The sequence below is a fragment of the Caenorhabditis briggsae genome (genome assembly GCF_000004555.2).
Source record: "Caenorhabditis briggsae complete genome, chrV, whole genome shotgun sequence".
NCBI classification, from domain to species: Eukaryota; Metazoa; Nematoda; class Chromadorea; order Rhabditida; family Rhabditidae; genus Caenorhabditis; species Caenorhabditis briggsae.
The window spans coordinates 12,102,817-12,124,569 of NC_013488.2; the positions used below are offsets into that span (position 1 = coordinate 12,102,817).

At 36.5% G+C, this 21,753-nt stretch overlaps 6 protein-coding genes across 6 annotated transcripts; 1 reads left to right on the forward strand and 5 right to left on the reverse strand.

Annotated features, from left to right (window-relative positions):
- Positions 1-2,687: 2,687 nt before the first annotated feature.
- CBG18921 lies at positions 2,688-4,688 on the reverse strand (the record flags this gene model as incomplete). The annotated part of the gene is made up of 8 exons (XM_002637199.1): positions 2,688-2,895; positions 2,943-3,072; positions 3,119-3,772; positions 3,823-4,067; positions 4,117-4,205; positions 4,251-4,337; positions 4,384-4,542; positions 4,596-4,688. The coding sequence occupies 8 exons, from the start codon at positions 4,686-4,688 to the stop codon at positions 2,688-2,690; spliced, it is 1,665 nt and encodes a 554-aa protein (XP_002637245.1).
- A 1,501-nt stretch (positions 4,689-6,189) lies between these two features.
- CBG27136 lies at positions 6,190-6,309 on the reverse strand (the record flags this gene model as incomplete). Its single annotated transcript, XM_045237795.1, has 1 exon — positions 6,190-6,309. One exon carries the CDS (start codon positions 6,307-6,309, stop codon positions 6,190-6,192), a length of 120 nt encoding a protein of 39 aa, XP_045100158.1.
- Positions 6,310-6,589: 280 nt separating this feature from the next.
- CBG18923 lies at positions 6,590-10,753 on the reverse strand (the record flags this gene model as incomplete). Its single annotated transcript, XM_002637200.2, has 11 exons — positions 6,590-6,607; positions 6,659-6,781; positions 8,596-8,730; positions 8,777-8,914; positions 9,144-9,266; positions 9,313-9,495; positions 9,541-9,652; positions 9,714-9,901; positions 10,103-10,269; positions 10,316-10,437; positions 10,656-10,753. 11 exons carry the CDS (start codon positions 10,751-10,753, stop codon positions 6,590-6,592), a joined length of 1,407 nt encoding a protein of 468 aa, XP_002637246.2.
- Positions 10,754-12,781: 2,028 nt separating this feature from the next.
- CBG27137 lies at positions 12,782-12,796 on the reverse strand (the record flags this gene model as incomplete). Its single annotated transcript, XM_045237796.1, has 1 exon — positions 12,782-12,796. The coding sequence occupies one exon, from the start codon at positions 12,794-12,796 to the stop codon at positions 12,782-12,784; it is 15 nt and encodes a 4-aa protein (XP_045100159.1).
- A 2,533-nt stretch (positions 12,797-15,329) lies between these two features.
- On the forward strand, positions 15,330-15,653 carry CBG27138 (the record flags this gene model as incomplete). The annotated part of the gene is made up of 1 exon (XM_045237797.1): positions 15,330-15,653. The coding sequence occupies one exon, from the start codon at positions 15,330-15,332 to the stop codon at positions 15,651-15,653; it is 324 nt and encodes a 107-aa protein (XP_045100160.1).
- A 5,598-nt stretch (positions 15,654-21,251) lies between these two features.
- On the reverse strand, positions 21,252-21,748 carry CBG27139 (the record flags this gene model as incomplete). The annotated part of the gene is made up of 2 exons (XM_045237798.1): positions 21,252-21,553; positions 21,595-21,748. The coding sequence occupies 2 exons, from the start codon at positions 21,746-21,748 to the stop codon at positions 21,252-21,254; spliced, it is 456 nt and encodes a 151-aa protein (XP_045100161.1).
- Positions 21,749-21,753: the final 5 nt, after the last annotated feature.

A 21,753-nucleotide genomic window follows, 5' to 3' on the forward strand; every position in this document is an offset into this window, starting at 1 on the left:
GTCACATCGATTTACGGAGCTTTCGGAGAGATAACTAGAGATTGAAAGATGTCATATTCTTGTGGAGATTATTCATGTAGCGAAAGTGTATATTTCAGTACGAAAAATGCTTCAGAAAGACACACTTCAATAACATTTTTCGACAAGACACTCTCAAATACATTTTTTGCTACATGAATAGCCCCAGGGATGTTCTAAATGAATTTTCCGGAAAAAAATTTCTGACGAAAATTCCGAGTTTCAAAATTTCTGAATATTCATGAAAAAACTCCGATTTTGAGATTTCACTTGGGTTCAAGCGAGGGGGTCAGAAAAAGCGCCTCAGCAAACTCGTAGGCCCGAAGAAATTTAATAGGGTTATTCACCAAAATTTAGAAAAATTCGGAGAAATGGAGAAATTTCGCGAAACCGCGGAGAAAGAACCAATCTCGCTGAAATTTCGGAGAAAATTATAGAGAGCATATTCACAAAATTTGGAGTCGAAATATCCACTTTGACCATTTTGTCCGAAATTCCAGCCAAAATTTTTTTTTTCTCCTTAAAAAAAGTGACACCTGAAAATCTCGGAGACGGTTCTCGTGTCGATTTACGAGGGGGCGGAGCGAAAACGGATACTGTAGATAACAAATTTATTTATGTGAATTCAGTGGGATTTTCTGAACAAAATTTTGATTTCTTGATATAAAAATGATCGCCAGCAGTCTAGAATCTATTTTTCCGCAAAAAACTAAACTTAAACGCGAAAGTAGCTCGAACGAGCCGAAATTCTGAAATATTACGTTTTTGCCGCACTTTTTCGTAGATCAAAAAAAGCAAAAGTTTTCAAATTCTCAGGTGTCACTTTTTTTAATTCGACAATAGATCATGATCTATTTCTTAAAAATCAACGGGTTGCAACGCGCGTATTCTCGCTCATCGTTTAAAACTGTGATACTCAGCCAACGAAGTTCGGCAACGAATTGAGAATTTTTGAAGAATTTACTGGGGCGCGCTTTCTGACCCCCTCGCTTGAACCCAAGTGAGATTTCAAGAGAAAATCCCGTTTTTTTTCAAATATAATTCCCTTTTAGATCACAGAGCGCGAAAAATTGATGAAAAGTGGAGACAGATTTTGAAAACAAAAAACAGATTTCGAAAGCGCAAAAACATGAAAGTAAGTCCACTCGAGACCCGCAACTGTGGGCGAGAAAACTTTTCACCTGCGCCTTTGACATACTGTAGTCGTAAGTCCAGAAAAATATTGGAAATTTTCCGGTCGGAAATTTGATCAGGATTTTCGGTCTTCCGAATTCCTTTCTGAGCATTCTAACTATTCTCCAAGTTATTTATGTTAAAAATTGAATTATTTTTGATCAACTCTTTATCGATGACACAGCATTTTTAATTTTTTGAAGAACATACTTAAAGGTGGTGTACGGTAAAATTTTTTATTGCATCAAAATGTGCAGAAATGCATGTAGATTGACATAAAAATAAAGAAAAAATCCAAAAACAACTCCTTCATCGAGAAAAACGCATCGAAAAATACGCTGAAAGCCTTTAGGGGCGAGGTTTTTTCTAGGCCGCCCGGTGAGTAAAAGCGCGCGAATTCAAACTTTTAAAATTTTTTCGCTCGTTTTCACTGTTTTTTCAAATTTTCCGATGTATCTTTAATTTAATTTATTTATTTCAACGAAGGGGAGAAAACCACTAACACGTGAAATGTCTATGAAACTAGGAGATATAACAGGGACATATATATATACATATATATATATATATATATATATATATATATATATATATATATATATATATATATATATATATATATATACATATATATATATATCTGGAAGAAAAATTGACAAAAACCTAGAAAACTCTTGACAAAACCGAAAAAAGTGAAAACGAGCGAAAAAAATTTAAAAGTTTGAATTCGCGCGCTTTTACTCACCGGGCGGCCTAGAAAAAACCTCGTCCCTAAGGGCTTTCAGCGTATTTTTCGATGCGTTTTTCTCGATGAAAGAATTTTTTTGAATTTTTTCTTTATTTTTATGTCAATCTACATGCATTTCTGCACTTTTTGATGCAATAAAAAATTTCACCGTACACCACCTTTAAATGAACAGACTCCGAAAATCTACTCATTTGAATAAAGACTATACAGACTGTTCCTTTTTACTCTTCGGGATTTGTGGTGATTTGCTTCTGTAGTCCTGAAGTGTCATGTTTATCAATCCAGAACGAAACTGGCAGAGAACGTTCATGTTTGTAGACGGGTTTTACTAAATCGTGCTTTCAACATTTTTCAACTGCTGTTATTTATTTCAAGCACTCGAACGTCATTTTATGAAAAAGTTGAAAATCGAGTATTTTTGTGATGAGTTTCAGTAGAAATTGGCTCCGAACAATAAAGTGCCAGCCTCTAATTGAGTGCCGCCCCCTAATACAGTGCCACCCCAGACCACCCTCGAACAATAGAGTGCCATGGCTATCTAACATAGTATTTACGGTATGTGAGCCCAACGCGCAGTTCTTAGAAATACTGTAGATAAAAAATTCGAATACTTGCATCGCGCGTTTGCAATGTAGACCTAAATACTTGTTTTGACAAATTGCTCAAGAAAACTTATGAATTCATCGAAAACTAATCAAAAAAGATTTATTAAATTCAAAACTTTATTAGCAAATACTAAGGAATATATTCAGATTTTCGCAGACTTCTTCCTTCCGTAAATCAATTCTTGATACTTGTCACTCTCTCCATCAAGTTTCTCCAGGAATCCGATCCTTCCCTCGTGATATACATCTCTCATCTCACAGAGTGGATAAGATATGTGGAAATGTCTTTCCGGGCTCTCCAAGTTGTATTTTTCCCATTCGTTGGATGTTGCTCCTTTGCCGTTAGGATTTCTGAAGTTTGAAAAAATTTTGAACTAGAACCGTGGAATCATTCAAACCCGTATTTAGCAAAATTGGAGAAGAGCGTGGTAGTAGTCTCAACAACTTTCAGGTCCTCTTCCGATGCATCGAATTTCGAATAGACGCCTTCTCCGAGAAGATAACGAAGTTCGGTGCAGTGAACAGCCGCTAGAAATAAATTTTTTAATTTGAAAAAAAAATTAAGACAAGTTACCTTTGAAAGGCAACATGCCATCCCACATCCCGAAACCTTCAGGATTCGTATAGGCAAATGTATACAGATACACTTCATTTCCATGTTTAGCAGCTGATTTTGCAGCTTGAAGAATTCCAACATTGAAAAACTCATCTCCGATAGCTTCACAAAGTTTCTTTTTCATAGCGTTTTCATCGGATTTATCAACGCCTTCTGTGTACTTCTCGTAGAAAAGTCTCTGAGTTTCTTCTGGATTACTGACAACATCTTTGCCGTAAAGACCTTTTGGAGCAATTTTCAGACCTTCATCAGGTGGTGCAAAAGCTGGATTCATCATAGCCAACATCAGTCCCTCATATTCCACAACTCCAATCATCATTTGTTTTTTCGGTGCTTCTCTTCTCAACTCATCCAATGGTTTTGGGAAAAAATCTCCATCTAAATTTGGAATAAATGTCAGAAATCCAGAAGGTGTCTTCTTAAACTTCTTCACATTGCTCAAAGTTTCAACAGATTGTTCCTTGTACCACTTGAAAAGAGCCTCTGAATCACCACCAGCAAATCCATGATGCTGGGCGAATTCTCTGAAGATCTGTGCTTGATTCTCAGCAGTTCTGATAGCAAAATCACAATGCGCCGATCCAGACATTGGAATGAATCTTTGGAAAAGATCTGAAAATTATTGAATTCGACTTTTGTTATCATGAATTCAAAATGGAAACCTCTAGACTGTGGACTCAATGAAAGTAAGTCCGTACTGGCTCCTCCAGCACTTTGTCCAAAAACTGTAACACAATTTGGATCCCCTCCAAACGAGGGAATGTTCTTTTGAACCCATTTGAGGGCGAGAGTCTGATCCCAAAGACCCATGTTTCCATGGCAAGCGTTATCACCAGTTGTAAGGAATCCGAAAACTCCGAGACGATAATTGATGGTCACAACAACGACATCTTTCAGTGGAAGTGTTCTGGAAGTATCAAAAGAGAAGCATAAATCATATATAGAATTTAACCTACCCGGAGAGTGAGTATGCACAGAAATCGGATGAGCCAGCTAGTTCAAAACCTCCACCATGGATGTACACCATCACTGGGCGTCCAGACTTCTGAAAAGTATTCAGGTGGTTTTGATTAGAAGAAAATAAACTAACGAATTCAGAAGACGGAGCTCTTGGAGAGAAAACATTCAAAGTTAGACATCCCGCTTCTTCAGGAGTGACTGATCTTTCACCGGCAATCTGGAACAATTAAATCAGTTTCAAAACTAATAAGATCTCATCAAACGTCTGCAAAACCTCCAGTTTGGACACAAACTGGACCATATTTGAAACAATCTCTGGGCTCTGTCCACGTATCAGCTGGGACCGGTTTCTTGAAACGAAGTTCTCCTACCGGAGGCTTGGCATACGGTATTCCAAGATAACCATCTACGATGACATCATTCTAAATAAAAACAACAGATATTGTTTGATTCATAAGAAGAATTAGTTACTGACATGTTTATAAACATTTCCTCTGACTGGACCACATGTGGCATTGACCACTTCAATATTCTCCTCTGGAGTCAAATGAGACAAAAATCCTCCCATTTCTGAAAACCAAAGTAGACTATTTTCCAAGACTCGATGACTATGAAAAAGAGAAGGAGAAAAAACGCAAGTAATGCTGATAGGTTCAGTTTTATATGTGTCTAGAGTTGAAAGAAAGGAAACATAGAGAACGAGAGAGAAATATAAGTATAGAGTCTACAGTATAGACGCACAAGATGGTCACAAACTAGGGAACACTGTGCGCAATGTAGCGTGATGACTGACACGACTACACTTTTCCCAGTGATCCTCCTGTATTTTAAAAAGATTTTTGACCGGTTTCTATGCCCGCCAACCTCTATTTCAACTCAAAAAACTCCAAAAACTAAAAAAAAATAACGGCGCATATATCATTTGACCAGAGCGTACCAGTCAAGATAAAATGATTAAAAAAAATTCAAAAAAAATTTTAATACTGCTTTTTTTTCTGCAATTACTTTTTGGTTTTTTTAGTGATCTGCGATTCTCACTTATGATGAAATGTTTGTTGTTTAACCTGTAGTTTCTGCCGATTTGCCCGCCCATTTGTGGTTTGGAGTCAGTCTACATTGAAACGTTTGAACCGAGACGATTTGAATACATATCTTGACAATATCTCAAGTTTTTTTCATGAGTGAAAGTAAAATTTAAAACTTAAAAGTTGCCGTAAAACCTGTAATAGAAAGGCACCCACACTATCAAGTTTTCGCTGATTTTTTTATTTTTCTTGCCTCCTATGCAAGATATCAAAAATGAGTCAACTGATAAAATGTTTGTGATATTATGATTAACAATTGATTAGTTGAAAGCATTTTGATATCTTTGGCAGAAACCAAGATAAATTGGCTCAAAGTTAAAAATTATGTGCCTCTTCTATTTCAAGTTTTTCGGTGTCTTGTTATGAAAAGCTATGTTTTGAAAGCAAACAAACAAACAAAGAAGACAAGCAAAAACAAAGACTATTTAAACAAAATAAATCATTTGTCGGCTTTCGTACATGCTTTAGCCAGAAGATAACATCTGGTAGGAGCGGCCACGGCCTAGTTCCGTAGTTAGCATCTAAATCTAGGAGAGAATTTTCTTCTTCACACAAAATATTTTAATTTTCAGGGCCCCATCCTCATTTCCTGTAATAAAAAATAAGATTGAGACAAAATTAGCACTGACTGGAGAGTTGTGCCGCTGGAAAACCGCTCATCTCGCGTGGTTGAATTTGTACAAAAAAGTTGTTGATGAAGCTTTCTTTTTTAAAATGAAGCTTTCTTTTTGTACTTTCAATTGAAAAAAATCAAGAAAATGTTGGACTACATTTTGATCACAAATTTTGGCATTTCTATAATTTGAGATAAACCTGAGAATATTCAGGAGATCTGAAAAGAATTTTTCTTTATGGTCCAATATCTAATGATTTCTTCTTTTTTGTCATATACATTTTCCCTCATTTGCATAAATATGCAAGTTTTAGTCATCTATTCTTCCGCAGCCGTCCGTACGCGTTTCGGGAGCCGCGCCTATTAGAAAGTCATAATTGTGTACGCAACTTGCACTGTGACACTTGTTCCAATTCCATGTGTCTATGCACAGGCTTGACAACCCGAAGGTCTTCTGAATACAGACCTAGACATGGTAAGCCAACATCCATCTAAAATTTTCGAGATGTCCGGAGCCCGCGGTGCCTAGTGGGATCCGTAGTGAATGGATGGAATGGTCGGAAGGGCCTAGATGGTATCAAAGCAACAAAATGAGATTCCTAGACTAAAAGCTAATGGTGGGAAGTATGTCGTTCGATAGTATGAACGGTAAATGATGGCGAACTTAAATTGCTACGTTAATCGACTTTCCGAATACGCAAATGTTCAGGCGACCTCGGTTTCTTCTCCGGACGCTCTCTGGATAGATTATAGTTCAGCACGACAGCTGACTCATCGAGCATGGACTTCCTGAAAAATATTTGACATAGTATTTTCTATTAGTTGAACATGGTAACTCACCCTTGTTAGTGGTGACAGTGACAACTTCTGGCTGCCAAACTCCGATGGTTGGAACGAGCACACCAACATACGGGCCAATGTTGGGACACCAACCTTCTTGACAACAGACTCGCTCAAAAGAGCCTAAATAAGTTAAATGAAATATGTATTCTTCAAAATATTATCTCACCGTGTCTGGAGAGGCAGCTACTTCAATTCACCAAGTAGACCTTTAAAAAATCTTCCGGAGGGGGTAAACCGCCAGGAGAGCCAGAAAGACCAGGAAGTACACACAGATAGGATGATTGAACTCGGAGACTTTTTTTCCAAATCAATTAACCTATTTTTATAGTGACGTCAAGTCGATTGAAAGAAATTTTTCAGTATCCAAGGCAAAAAAATCTTTGGTTTCGTATTGTTTCTTTCGAGTTAAAAAAAGCAATTTTCCTGAATCATGCATAATTTTTTGAAACTTCCCTAGATAATGCCGCGTTCAAAGTAGCCTCCAGGAACTGGAAATTGCGTCCAAAGCTGTCAATTTTTCCAGATTTTCCATGGACTCAAAACTTCGATTTCCCTCGTTGTAGCTGTGTTTTTTCTTCGACATCAATTCGAGGTCCAAAAAAAGAAAGTTTCTTGTTAATTTACAGCGGACCTCGAAAAATTAACACAGCTACAACGCGGAATATCGAAGTTTCGTGCTCCTGGAAAACCTGGAAAAATTGGCAGCTTTGGACGCAATTTCCAGTTCCTGGAGTCTACTTTGAACACGGCATAATGATTTCCAAGAAGATTTTTCTTATCTTTCTAAGCTTTTTTTCAGTTTTTTCGAGAAGTTCGAATCTAAAACCGCTCATCTAGCTTTGTTGAATTTGTACAAAATAGTTTTTAATGGCAAAAATGGAGCTCGCGTTTTGTTTTGTATATTCTGAAAATTTCAGACAGAAATCCAAAATTCTGAAATAATTTTTGAGGACTTCAAAATTGACTATTTTTCACTGGCAAAGTCGAAAAAACGATATCTTTTCATTCAGTACTGTAGGTGGCCAGACCGCGTGAAAGGGTCCCAAATTTAGGGTTTAGAATAATATCAGGCGAATCTTGAAATTTTCGGAGGTTTCACAAACAATGCGAAAATCTTTTTGCTGGAGTAACTGAACTTATATTTTCAGAACTTTTTATTTCAAACCTATTTCCACTTAAAGTGTTTACTGAAGAATCTTCCGTAAAGAAAGTTTTTTATTTCGATATTTTTTCTCGATTTCGTCCATTTTCCAGCAATTTTTATGATTTAGGAAAATTGAGATTTTCGTTTTGTCTGGAGGTTTTCAACACTAAATTTGTCGAAAACAAATAGGAATAGAGAAACGAGGACCGGAAATTTTTGGATTAAGGTAGTTTTCGTTACAAGGATCTGATCACGCCCATAAGCTTTCCTCAGCCATGGTCCATAGCTCCAATTTTTTGCAACACAATAATACTAAGTCGGAACCTTGTCATGGGTTTGACTGGTGATGCCCGATTACTGTATCTGCCCATCAGTTCGCTTTTGTTCAGAAATCAGAACGAAATCGGACCCAGTGTATCGTTTTTTGAACATCCATCAATTTTACTTCCCTATCCACTTACAAAACACCTTCTGACGTCTTGAATAGAGAGTGAGAAAAATGATAATTTATTCAACGCTTTCTTGTTTCTCTTTTCTTGCTTGAAGTCGTCTGGTTCTTCTTCTAAGTATCTGTGTTATTTAGTTACCAAGAATTAGTTCACAATTTAACAGAGCTCTTTTGTTTCACAGAGAAAACATTGAAAAATATTATTTACGGAAAAACAAAAAAAAAACGAGAAGAAAAACATACGAAAACGCTAAAATACAGTGAAAACCCGTATTAAGACAACAAACTTCTTTTAAACTACCGTAATTCAAAATAACTGGTAAAATTAGAAAATTTTCAGACATGAGTAGGTCTCGTAGCAACGCGAGTAGTTTCCACAAACGATCGATCAGTTTCAACTCGAGACATTCGGCTACAACGCTGTCCTGCTAGAACGAAATATGACTGTCTTTTAACCGGATCACATTCCACCATAGCCTAAAAAGTTTAACATTTTTCCAAATATAAGTAAAAAATGACTTACCTTGATGTACATCAGAGCCATATGACGGAACTGTTCATTACAGATGAGGAAAACGAAGAAAGGGATAGTTGCATTGACAAGAGATGCCAAATTGTTTCCATGATTCAGAATACACATCAAATAACTGTAGTTATCACCCTGAAATAACTGTTATTCGTTGAATTTGTCGTCAATTTTACGATAATAATTCCCGGTTATAGAATTTCCAGCTACTAACTTATTCTGTGCTTTATTGCGAATATCTATCATTTGTTCTGTCGCGCCGGAGCTCATTTAGTTTGCATTGCTCTATGAAAACAAAGCCCGGTGTCATGAATCATCCGAGAATAATTAATTTTCATTGAATTCCATTCCAAAAAACACACACCTGAATGGCACTCGCAGAATGAGTGAGCGTGGCTGGTCCTTCCAATATAAGATGGGTGAAGGTGGTAGACGCTGTCAGCCGGAGCACACACTTTCTTCGTTGAGTGAATGAATCTCCGAGATTCTGTAAAATGGAGATGAATTAGAATTCCAACGAGGTTCTTTCATACCTTGAAGGTGAACTTCTTGATGATCAGAATCGTGAAAACTAGCATCGCGATTGTTGGAATCACAATTGATACTGCCATTGTTGCTGTGGCATAGAATCTACGATAGGTTTCATAGTATGGATCATTTCGAACTCGGAAAACAGATTGGAGGAACCAGCAAGCCGCGTTCTCTTTTTTGAAGTTCTAAAAAAATTAATTTATAGTTTGAAATACAGTTTCAAAGCTTACTTGAATATACTGTCTGACTTGAGCATGTTCTTGAACTTCTGTTACAATCACGATTGCGACATGAAGAAGGGTTGCAGCAAATGCAGACATGATAAGGACAGTCCAGGTCGTTCTGAAAAAAAAACAATGGTTGGGAAGGTCCAATAATCCCACTTTTTAGTTAAGAAACTCACTTTTTAGTGCAATACTTTTTGAAAATGAAAGGAGTCATGATACACATAACTGTTTCCAATGTGACCATCAGAGTTAGCCATGTTGACATTGTTCCACTGATGTTAGACACCATAACCAAATAGGGACGAGATTTCCAGAAAAGAGGTTCCAGCCAAGAAAGTGGTTGTGTGCTTGACGCATGTAAAACCTGGAAAAAAGACATGGAATATATTTATAGCCTTTCGAGTAGTCAGTTAATTTCTTTTCTCTCTTCCGTTTTGTACTTTTGCTCACAGCAATAATACAGCATAGTGAGAGGAAAACTGAGTGTTTAAGCTAATTGAATTTTGCTCGTTTCTTTTCTTTCCGTCTTCTGTGTTTTTTGTAAGACGTTATTTCTTCAACGTACCTCCAGAATCCGAGAGAACATGAACACCATGTTGGCGATTGCTTTGGCGCGTAGAAAGTGCACGGAACTAGATCCATTGAAGAACGGAAGACCATAGATGAGCACATTGAGCATGTTTCCAAAGAAGCAGAGAATCATTAGAGGAGGTACGGCGTATTGAAGATATGCTGAACGAGGCAGTGTTTAGGACCCTCTGGATTCTGAGCCACTTACTCAATTCCGCCCAATCACATCCAGATGTGAAATTCATAATGTGCCTGTATTCTGGAAGCGCAGAAGGCATTGAACACTTGGCAACTCCCCTTTCTTCCAATTCTTGAATTGTGGCCATAACTCTGCAATGAATTCTATATTTAGACTAACGTTTATCGCTCGCCGTGCAGATCTTGAAAAATTTAGAAATTCTAAGTTTGGAGGTTGATCTAAAATTCCAAAAAGATACTTTTTTGAATACTAATAATAAATGAGAAAATAGAAAGAGGACACCTGTGGTCGTTGAGTTGAGAATATCCAAAAAGATCGAAAGAGGAGAAGAGAGAAATTCAAAACTCACTGAATGCAATTGTATGGCTCAAGAACTTTGTCGAACTGGTCAACACACATTCGGACGATATCGGATGGTATCGGGACTTGATGGTGGTGGTGCTCCATTTCTGCTGGAATTCCGAACAAATGATGATGAAGAAGGAGAAAAATAGGCCTAAAAAGGGACCCGGGTGAAATGAGAAGAAGAGGAAGAAGGCTGGAAGCGTTTTTGAAGATGATGGGCGGGTCTTGGAGAAAGAAGACGTGAATAAAGAAGAAGACGTGGGAAAAGGGAAAGAGAGTTCAGAATGTATGCAAAATGTCGTCGATGAACTGATTATTCAAGTGCGCATCCCATCGCTAAAAACGTCAAGAATGTGGTGATGTATAGGAGGTAAAAAATAGGTGAGCAGCTGAAAGTGTAGTTCGTTGGAATTGGAAATGAAGGTGTAGTGGGTGGTACAAAAAAGTATGCAGATGGAACATTGTGTGATAATCAGTCATTAAGGGAAGACGTGGGATATGAGACAGGACTAAAGATCTTCTTGAATGACGCTGATGATAAAAATATGAGAAACTAAAAATTATGTGAAGCAAGCTCAAAGCTCAAAACTTGTACTTAGAAGATCATTCTGTGGAATATTCTATGGCCCCAAACGAAGAGCAATAAAAGAGGAACGGCAATAACAAAAAGAGTAAAGTAATCTTTAAAAAGAGAGTTAGATAACCGACTCAACCACCAATGGGTTTTAAAAAACTAGTTGGGAAAACTAATTATATGGGTTAATCTATTTGTGGCATCTCCCAACCGCACGTCTTCTTCCTAGAAGACATGGAATAGGAAAAGGCGAAGAAAAAGAAAGGAAATGAGGGCAAATATAGCAATGAGTAAAGAGTAAAACGGCACCAAAATATATGAGTTTCTCTTTCAAGTTTTTCGGTCCTCTTCTTCTGAAATCGAAAATCTTCTTTTCTTATTCGTTTGGGAGAAGAAAATCCCATTTAATTTCGGGATGATTCCATCGAATGACGGGATACATCTGGTACCACAGTAGGTGGAATTGAAAAGAAAGGGCAGGTGAAAATAGGAAAAGGAACGAAACAGAGTTAAAATTACTAAAAGAAGAGCTTTGTTGAACGAACAAGGAAAAAAGACAAGAATGAAAAAAAAAGGAAAAAGGTTGATTTTTGTAAAGGATAGATAGCGGATTTTTGGAGACTCCGCCCCTTTTTTCTATTTGCTCGAGTATTTATTTTGGGAAGAACTATAATCTCTCAACGAACATATGGTCATCTAGATAGCTATCTCTTCCTATCTCTCTCTCAAAAAAGAAGACATTTATAAACTACTTGTCCTTCTCCTTCATTTCGACTTCTAGTACATCTTACTCCACCTCCACCGGAACTATTGACTTCCGATTGAATCTCTGAAGGCGTGGATCGACGTTTCAGTGTCGGATGTATGATTTCATGGGAATAGACAAAATGTGCAAAAGATTCCTTAAAGATTCATTCACAAATATTTGCCAGAAACTCGAACCTCTTTTCCTCATCTCTTCTTTTTTTGCAGAAGGGAACCCAGAAAAATCGAAATTCGGCACGAACGTCATCACACAGAGATCAGAATCACTGAAACTAAGAGATGAAAGGATCCATTTATTTCTGTGTTGCTATGTTTCTTTATTTGGATATCTTGCTAAATGTGTGTCACTAATCTGGATTAATCGAAAGAGCAACCACCACGTTTTTGGCACGTCTTCTATGAGTTCAACATGGACTTAGAGACCCTTCAAATAGTTTCTCGTTCCCAAAAAAAAATGACTAGAAAGAAATGGATGATGGTCCTTGTTTTCTTTGTTTCCTCTTCCGGGAAAGTCAATTCATTCTTCGAGTGGCTAACGGTTCGGTTGGTCAGAATGTTTTTGTCTCGTGACACACCTTCGTTCTCACATTCATAGTTGAATAAGTGGGTGGTGCTCCCAGGAGTCCACAAAGAAGAGACCCCATGGGTTTTCGGGTTTATCCTCGACCAAGGAAATGACAACGAAATTGAGTTTTCGGTGAAAGAAGGATTCGATTGGTGGTGGTGGTCGACGACCACTTTTTTGGAGTCATCCTAGAAAGAGAACGGGTCGAACGACGGCTGGAACTTTTTTAATGGAATTTCATTGCTCAGTTTAGAAGGCGTGTTGAATATCAATTAGGTTTGTTTGAAAAAACAACTATCATTTTGCATTTTATCAGAAAAAAAAACATTCCAAAATATTTGAATAAGTTCAGTTCGTTATTCAATAATTCAAAAGTTTCTCATGATGCTAGAATCGGGAAAAAAGTGAGGAACACACGGTCAGCAGACTTTTTGAACAACCAGACAAACTCTGGAGAAGGGTCATAAAGCAACGTCTTCAAAACTAGGTTCAAAGAGTCCGTGACGTCAAAAAAAAACGTTGGAAAAGATAAGGGAGATGGTCCAGGAAGGCAAATGGAGTATGCCTAACATGTGACATTGTCATGTTAATTGTAAGCTATCATCAGAAATTCAACACATGAGATCTCGTGATAATAGAGATCCTATAGGAATAAGTAATGATTTTTCAAAATGATGAAAAATTTAATTTTTGTTTATTTTTCGTCTGGCATTGTCTTCAAATTTGGTGGGGATTCTGCACCCACATCTACGCAAGTCGAACGAAAGAAAAAATGAAAAAGCTAATCCGTTAGCCACCTCACACCAAGCGACGAATTTTTTAATGAAAAATTTTGTCATCGAAAAAGCAGAAGAAGAAATCCCCCAATCTTGCCCTTCATTGAAAAAAGACAAAGACTGAAGGGATCAAAGTTACAATTCCTATTGAAAAAAAAATCAAGTAAATGATCTTCGATGATTGTCATGACGCTTTCACAACCCACCTAATCGTTTGAAAATCTGAAGATCATGAAAAAGTGCAAAATGAAGAGTACGAAGAAGAGAATCAACCCGTAGGGAAGCGTTTCAGAGAAGAAGTATCCTGCAAAAAATGTTTCGGGTGCAGCCTGTGATTACCTCGAGGCTCCCTTCTAATCTATGGTTGTGTTGTCTACAAAAAAACAAAGGAAGAGGAAAGGAAGAAGAAGAAGAAAAGTCATGAAGAAACAAGAATAAATGAGGATGGGTATGTGTACTTGTACTATGAATAAAATAGAAGAAGCAGGATGACACGACCGACGTCTTCCGAATGCAATCTTTTCTCTGCACAATGAGTTTCGGACCACAAGAGTAGTTGTTGCATATATTGCAAACACATCATCCCCTCGAAACGAATGTTATAAAGAAGAAGAGCAGCGGCATTTTGAAAGAAAAAGAATAGAATAGCGAAATGAAAATGACGTGGAAACCGGAAATAGGTGTGAGAGCTGAAAGTGCCGTGAATCCTTTAGAAGAGGTCGATGGTGAGATTCTCAAAAAATTATTTTTTGACTTGCGCGTCAGAAACATACATTTCAAAGAAAAAGAGTACAAAAACTGTACTAGGAATTAACCAGGTTCAATTCTATTTTGTCAGAGAGTGATTTAATCACGTACTCCAAGAATTGACCAGTTGAAAACATGTGTGAGGGATCTTCAAAAGAAAAACAAAATCCATTATTTTAAGAATTCAATGTTTCTCAAGCTTAACTTTTCATACGTTTTTTTGAATCCTTCTCTAAGAGTCGGAAAACTGAAAACGCCTAGGTACAACAACCTTATTCTGAATGATTAACCTCTAATTTTTGAGTTCTATACGGTAATACGAAAACATGATTTCTTGATACAGTTCATAAGAAAGTCAGCTGATAGTAGAGAAAACAGAGATGCTCGGAATGGGATTCGGAATTCCGAAAGTTCTGACCGAAGTATTTCCGAAGCTTTTTTAGTGATTAGATATTTTTGGCCTACGGTATGTCAAAAACGGACGTCAAAAACGCATATAGATTCACGTGACCTTTTAAAAAAGTGAGTCGCGAAGCGACGAACAGTAAAAGAAAAAAGTTAATTCCAGCTGTTTGAAGAGCCGGAGGCGCGGCAAATAGGCTGGTTCTTATAATAAATATATGAAGTTGCGTCTCTATATTTCTCACTTTGTCCGAACATTTTGAAAAGCTTGAAAATTAATTCAAATTGACGTGACATTTAGATAAGAGTGAGTCGCGAAGCGACGAAAAAAATCGCGCCGAAGGCGCACCAGCCAGCTGTTTGAAGCGCCGGAGGCGCGGCAAACTGGCTGGTTACATTAAACATTTTATCAATTGACATATATTTGATATCTTTCACAGATAATCATACACATATGGGAAGTAAGATTCCGAAATTCCGAAATTCAAGTTTTGAAACTCCAAATTTTCGACATTTCGAAACATTTTTCGATATAACGAAACTCAAAGATATGAAAACTCGCACGACCTAGTTGATTCGAGAATAGTGCCAATGCATAGTAATTTGATTTCTGTTATTATTCAGTTAGAATTTTAGAATATGGCTCTGAAACATATATATTTCAAAGTTTGGACAGCTGATAAATGGTAACTCGTTCTATTTTAAATAGAACCATTTTTGGAAAAATCTAACAGCTCACTAATGTTGTCCCTAGTTTTTAGTAAGATTATCTTGAAATCCCATAATAATAAAAAGCGAATTTCTCCAAAATTTGAACTGCTTCTCTTCCACAATTTTTTTAATGAATAAATGGAATATTGGAAAACGAGACAGTTGCTGGAATGGATATTCTTCGGAGAAGCTGGAACACATATTCCATTTTCTTCTCTTTTTCTGAAACCCCAAAAAATATTTACGCATCGTCTTCTTTTTCTTCTGGAAGCGAAAATAAGATTCGAGGATGGGTTGGTGGATCATGAGAATGAACTCGAAATAATGAAAGAAATGGAGAAAATGGTGGAGAACCAAAAAATAGGAATTGTTGAGAGAATTGGAATTAGTGAGAAGACGAAAAAGAGTAAGAAGGATTCAAAAAGCATTAGTGAGTTTGAGCTTATGACTAATAATAAATAAATTGAGAATGTTCATTCTCGAATTGGTTTTTTTTTCTGTTTCTTACCACTGCCCCTACGATACATACAACAATAAATAATTTATTACGTTATCTATATAGATCATGTTCTTATTCTCTTTTCTGAAAATGAAATGAATCCATATGGGTTACTTCTGGAAAGGATGTCTAGAATGATTCATCTGGAAGAATAGAAAACTAGTAACACAGTCTATTCATTTTGATTTAATTTTTTGAAAAAGAACGAACACACACTATGTCTGATTGTTCAATTCTGAAAAAGTTAGTGTTTGAGTTTCGGACTGTGACTGATGTCTACAATTTTTAGGTTACTGTGGAACCTGTAATAGAAAGACTCCACACTAAAAAATTAAGCTCAATTGTTAAATAAAATTTGATCTCAATTATTTCAGTTTCTCTGCAAGATGTCGAAAATGTGTCAACTGTCAAAACATTCCTAGATAAACAATTTGTCAGTTGACAACTTTTTCATATCTTTGATAGAAACCGAGAAAAATTGGTTTAAAGTTAAAAATTAAAAGCCCTTCTATCATAGGTTTTACAGTATCTGAAGTTTCAGAATTCTAAAACAGCCTTTCGAATGCACTGACATAATGTACCCAATTTTTGAAAAAAAATTGGATTTCTCGGAAATCATTGCGTTCATTCGAACCGCGTCTAATAGAAAGTAGTTCTAGTAGTTCCAAAACTCTTGAGATTAATGATAAGTCATTGTGCTCAAAAACAACTGAACCGGGAGAGACAATTCATTTTTTCCTCTCCCTTCTTTTTTTTCATTCAGAGGTTTTGTTTCCGTGTTATTGCCGTGTTCGCATGGGTAATTATATCAAATTGAAGAGGAAAAACGGCTGAACAAAATGCTTTTTACACGATTGGCTTGCTTCTGCAGAAAAGCCGTAGAAAAACTACTAGAATGGGTTCAGCAATAATAGGAAAAAGAGAATGTGATAACAATCGGGAGTGGTTTCGCAGGAAAGCCAGGTAGTGTGCTAGAACTTAAATTTGACTTGGATTTGAGAAAGATTCATAGAGAGATGGAGGAAGACGGAACTAGGGCTCTCCTAATTATATTTTCACACTGGGAAACTTCGAAAGAAAAGACAAAATAAAAATAGTTCGACGAATAAAAAAAAAGATTTTCGAAAATTGGTTTGTGTTCTGAATTCAAAGAAATCTTGTATCCGGAAAGTTTATTAAACTCACCCATCTCATTTTCGAAAAATAATTTTCAAAAATATTCAAACCTAGAAAAACCAAAAAATCAAAAAAGATAAATCTCTCCGCGACTGATACACTGATTTATTCTATTATACGTAAAGCGAGGGTGGTGTAGGAGAAGGGAAAAAAGAAAGTGAGGGCGGATTCTAATTTTCTAATCTCCGACGGCTTTTGACCAAGAAGATACAATTCGCTACTTGTTGTTTACAGGATTATTTGTTGTCAAATGATGCTGACTTTCTAATAATCTCCTAAATCACAAGACAAAGAGGAAGAATTAACAAGTTTTGATGCATTGGAATGGTCAAGGGATTTGCTGAAGAACACTTACTTAATCAAGAGAAAAACAAGGATTAGGTCTCTTGACTTTTAGTGAACTGTTAATCAAAACAAATATTTTGATAAACAGACAAAATTTGGAAAGCGCGGGAAAATCGACAGTGTATAAAAATTCCAGCACAAAAAAAACAAAAACAGTATAACTTGAAACACGAAAACGAATTTAAATAAGTTAACATTGATAATTACAGACATGTGCCCAATATTAAAAAAAAAACTTGTATTAGAATGGCCGGCCCTTCTATTTTTTTTGTGGGGTCTCTCGGAGGACTTTTCTAATAGAGGGATGCTTCATTTTCAGGGCTCTCCTAATACTGGTTTAACGGTATATCAAAATTCTAGACATTTTTTTCAGACAAAATTTGAATGTTGTAAAGAGTCCTAGACAGCTTCCTGGTCGCCTAATTTTCAGCGGAGCTACTTGATTACAGAAAATGCAAGATACTCCTAGGCTCGTAAATGTCATGAAAAGGGCGTAAATAATACAAAACAACAGAGTCCGAGCAAGAAAGCAAAAAGATAAAGGCAAGTCTGAAGTCAAATAAGCTCTAATGGTCAGAATTCCAGAGAGACTTTGAGGCTGCGTGTTTGAAATCAAAGTGGAAAACATTGGAGATGTTTTGTTCTCAACCGAATGTTATTTCGGTGTGAGAAAAGATAGATAAACAAGATAAATGGATCCTTGAAAATAGGTGAAAGTGTCCTTCTATTTTTGGCGCTAAGGACATTATGAAAGTATCCAAAGATTTTTAGCGTTCAAAGATTGTATCATAATATATCATTTATGTATCATTTATAGAGTTCCTCCTTCTCTGAATACCAATAAAAAATGAGTAATTGAGTATTTCCGAGATTTATGAATATATTTTTAGCCGTTCTCTGAAAAACTCCAACTGTTGTTGACAATACAGAAGCCGGCAGATGGAATGCACTATCCTAAAAACTAACTTAGTTTTTTCAATTCAAGCAGAAATTTCAAATTTTTGGAACGAGAAAAGACCATATAGGGAAACCCTCAATTATGTGGGTTGAAAATGCAAATTTAGGCTATTTTCTTCATTTTGAAAATGGAAAAATTGGGACCAATGATCTTGAATATTTTTGACTATTTTTGGAAAGAGTCAGCCTAGAATATTTTGGGTTGCGCTATAGCCATAGAATCCAATTCTCTACTCTGATTCATTCCGAATCGAAACATTGGCAAATATATGTAAGGATACATCAGAGTCAAGGAGCACGAAGGATGAATACAAACAACAAATGAAATGAGATTTTGAGGCTCAAAATGAATGAAAATGAAAATGAACCGAAATTGAATCGAAGAAGGGAGGAAGACATCAATGAGCTGCTTCTTCTTTGCCGTTTTCTAAAGTACACAGGAGATGTCGTCGCACTTTAGCATCAGAATTCATCATTGAATGAATCGTTGGGACAAGGGAGTTTTCGGTCTATTCTACTTCGTGTTATGGTAGTATTCTAAATTCAGAAAACTCTATCGTACCGAATTCCCATTGGGTATATTCGAGACAAAAAATTAATAGTCAAATACTGAAAACAATCGGAACATGACACAAAAAATGGGATCGAGTTTCCCTATTTTCTGGAAAAGTCACGATTGTTTTGATCGTTCGAATCGACTGTTTCTTTGTGTTTGAGGACATGTAACTCTTGGGAAAATGGATAGAAGAAATAGGCGAATAGTTTGAAATATTTCTGCGAGGTCAACAGTTGGTACTTTGAAGGAGAGATTTTTTGGAGTTTTTTGGAGTTACGGTATGCATTCTGACGTAACAGTGTCAGCTTGCGCCACCGTAGCTCAATCGGTAGGGGCGCGGCACCTCCAGCATTTGGTCCACAAGTTCAACTCCTCGGTGAGCTTATATGAACGAATTTTTGAGAATTAACCTTTTTTACTGTTTGTCGCTTCGCGACTCACTTTTTTAAAAAGTCACGTGAATCTATATTTTATTTTCAAGCTTTTCGAAATTTGCGGACAAACTGACAGAGAAAGAGAGAGAAAGAGACGCAACTTCATCTATTTATTATAAGAATGATTATTTCTTTTCATGTCCCCATACCTTTAAGAATCTAACTTTTTGGGAAATTAATAAAGTTTAGAGTATTGAAAAATATAACAAGAATGAGTTATTGGCGGAGTAGTTATGAAAAAAAAAGGAAAGATTGTCCTTCTTGGGTTGTCCATAATTCAATATAATCTTGAGAAAATCCAAAAGGAAGTGAGAGTGTGCATCCCAGTGAAAGAATGGGAATAAGGAAGAAAATAAAGTAATACTAAAAAATGATTTTTAGCCTAGAGTGGAGGGTGGAAAATGTTTAGTTATTTTCTAAATGACACTATTATTCATAGAATGTAACCATAAATGTCTTTCTGATTCATGTTATTTTTGAAATGTTTTCAAATTAGAACTTTAGAAAATAACCTTATGGTTGTTGTATTGTTCGAAAACTTTAAATTAAAGCTGTGTGAGATGTTCCAGGAGCAAAGCTTTCAAAAAAAAAACGTTCCAAAATATGTTGATTGACACTCTGTGAGCTGAAAATAAGCTGATTTGATACAGCTTTCATCACAAAAATACCGAAAAAACCACAGAGTAAATAACACAAAAAAAACCTTTTTGCAGAAAATTAGTGTGAATTTGTAAGATTTCTAGTCTTTACACGAGTATTTTCTGATGGTTTATTCAGGAATCTTGGTTAGTTTCAGACCTTGGGCATATATAAATCATAAAAGGGGACTTGAGTCTAGAACCGCTAATTCCTGATTTCATTTTGTCGGGTGCTCGAGGACTCGGAAGAAAAAACAGAAAAAACATCAAAAAACGTATCATTCTTATAATAAATAAATGAAGACTTTGTTTCTCTCTCTCTCTCTCTCTCTCTCTCTCTCTCTCTCTCTCTCTCAGGCTGGTCACTTTAAACACATAATCGAAGAGTTAGCCGCCATTCAAGCTTTTGTAGTATTAGCTTTTTTAGTCTCATGTCTCATACTGTGTCCTTTTTCAAACGAATGTCACATATTTTTCTCATATTTTTTCTCTATAAATGTGGAAAGTGGCTGAAAAATCGACACTTGTCAAATAAAGAATATGGCTATTGAATTACTGCGAAAAACACAAAAAACCGGAACAAAACAAAGAAGAGCAAGTACTATAATACCAAATAGCGACTATAAACTCCAACTGACGTGGCGACCGGATATGTTGGACCTCGCATCGGAACCTGTGAGTAATCTCGGTTAATTGGGACTCGTGACATATATGTGCATGCTCACACACGGAGCAATTAACAATATATATTTTTCTGAAGGAAACGAGCAGCATAGAAGAAGCATCGATGGAAGAAATGCAAAGTATGACGAAAATTGGCATGCGAAGCGACGAAGACAGATCATCGAATTGTTGTGGATGGCGGTGCAGACTGCTCTTTTTTGCAAAAATAAAAAAGTTGAAATGCTTTTAAAAGGGTGTTATTATGTTTGTATGAAAGTGGAAGAGAAAATCTTTGAGGCTTGGCTAACCAAAAAACACCGTAACCAAAATTCGGACCTTTTTCCTCGATTATTTTTGTTTTTCGCAAAGCGTTGCGTTGAAAGTTTCCGGAAAACGGACGAAAATAGAGAAAAAACATGGAAGTAAAAAAAATTTGCTAACTAGTTCGGCCGTGGCCGCGGACACAAGATCTTCTCTTCTCTTCCACAGCTCGGATGTTTGCAAAATACCATAATTCCTATCAAATGGAGTTGTGTTTTCTAAATGTTTCTTTTTTGATTTGATGCAACAAAGAAGTGCCAGACGGGGAAGCCATATTCCGTTTATGAGTTCATCGTTTTTTATAATAAGGATCACTGGCATCTAAGAACAATTTCTGATGACTTGAACTGATAAGAATCTTTTGGATTATCCAAAAAATCCAAAAGTTTCCGATCATTTAAACAACTCATTTTTTTCAAATGAATTTATGTAAGATTAAAAAAGGTATGAACAAACAACACTGGGTAAAAATTAAAGTCTTGCAACAAGTACATGTGGTCCGTTGCGAGAGTAATGAGCAATGGATTTTCCCTGTTTTTTCTTCTGAACAACTCCTGAAGACACTTTGTAGACGACAATGTGTTTTGGCTCCCCGGTAGCAACAACTGGTTCCCCGTTATCCGATTTGTCATCTCCGGAGAGTTGGAGCTTTGGAGCACCGGTAATAGCAAATGGTACTCCAATTTCTTCTTCATCCAAATGAATTGGTCCTCCAGTGACCGCAACTGGCTCTCCATTTTCATGGCTACCGTCATCTCCATTCAATTTGAGTCCTTTAAAAAAGTTTATGACTTTATATGTCAGCTGATCTTACCTCCAGTTCCATCTCCATATCCTCCACCACCGTCTCCATCATCTCCACGAGCTTTGTGAAGTTTAGCAGGTCCATTTTTCCCGTAGGATACTTGTGGTTTTGCGAGGGAAACCGCAATAAGAGCACAAAAGAAAACAAAGAGAATGGTTTTCATTTTGA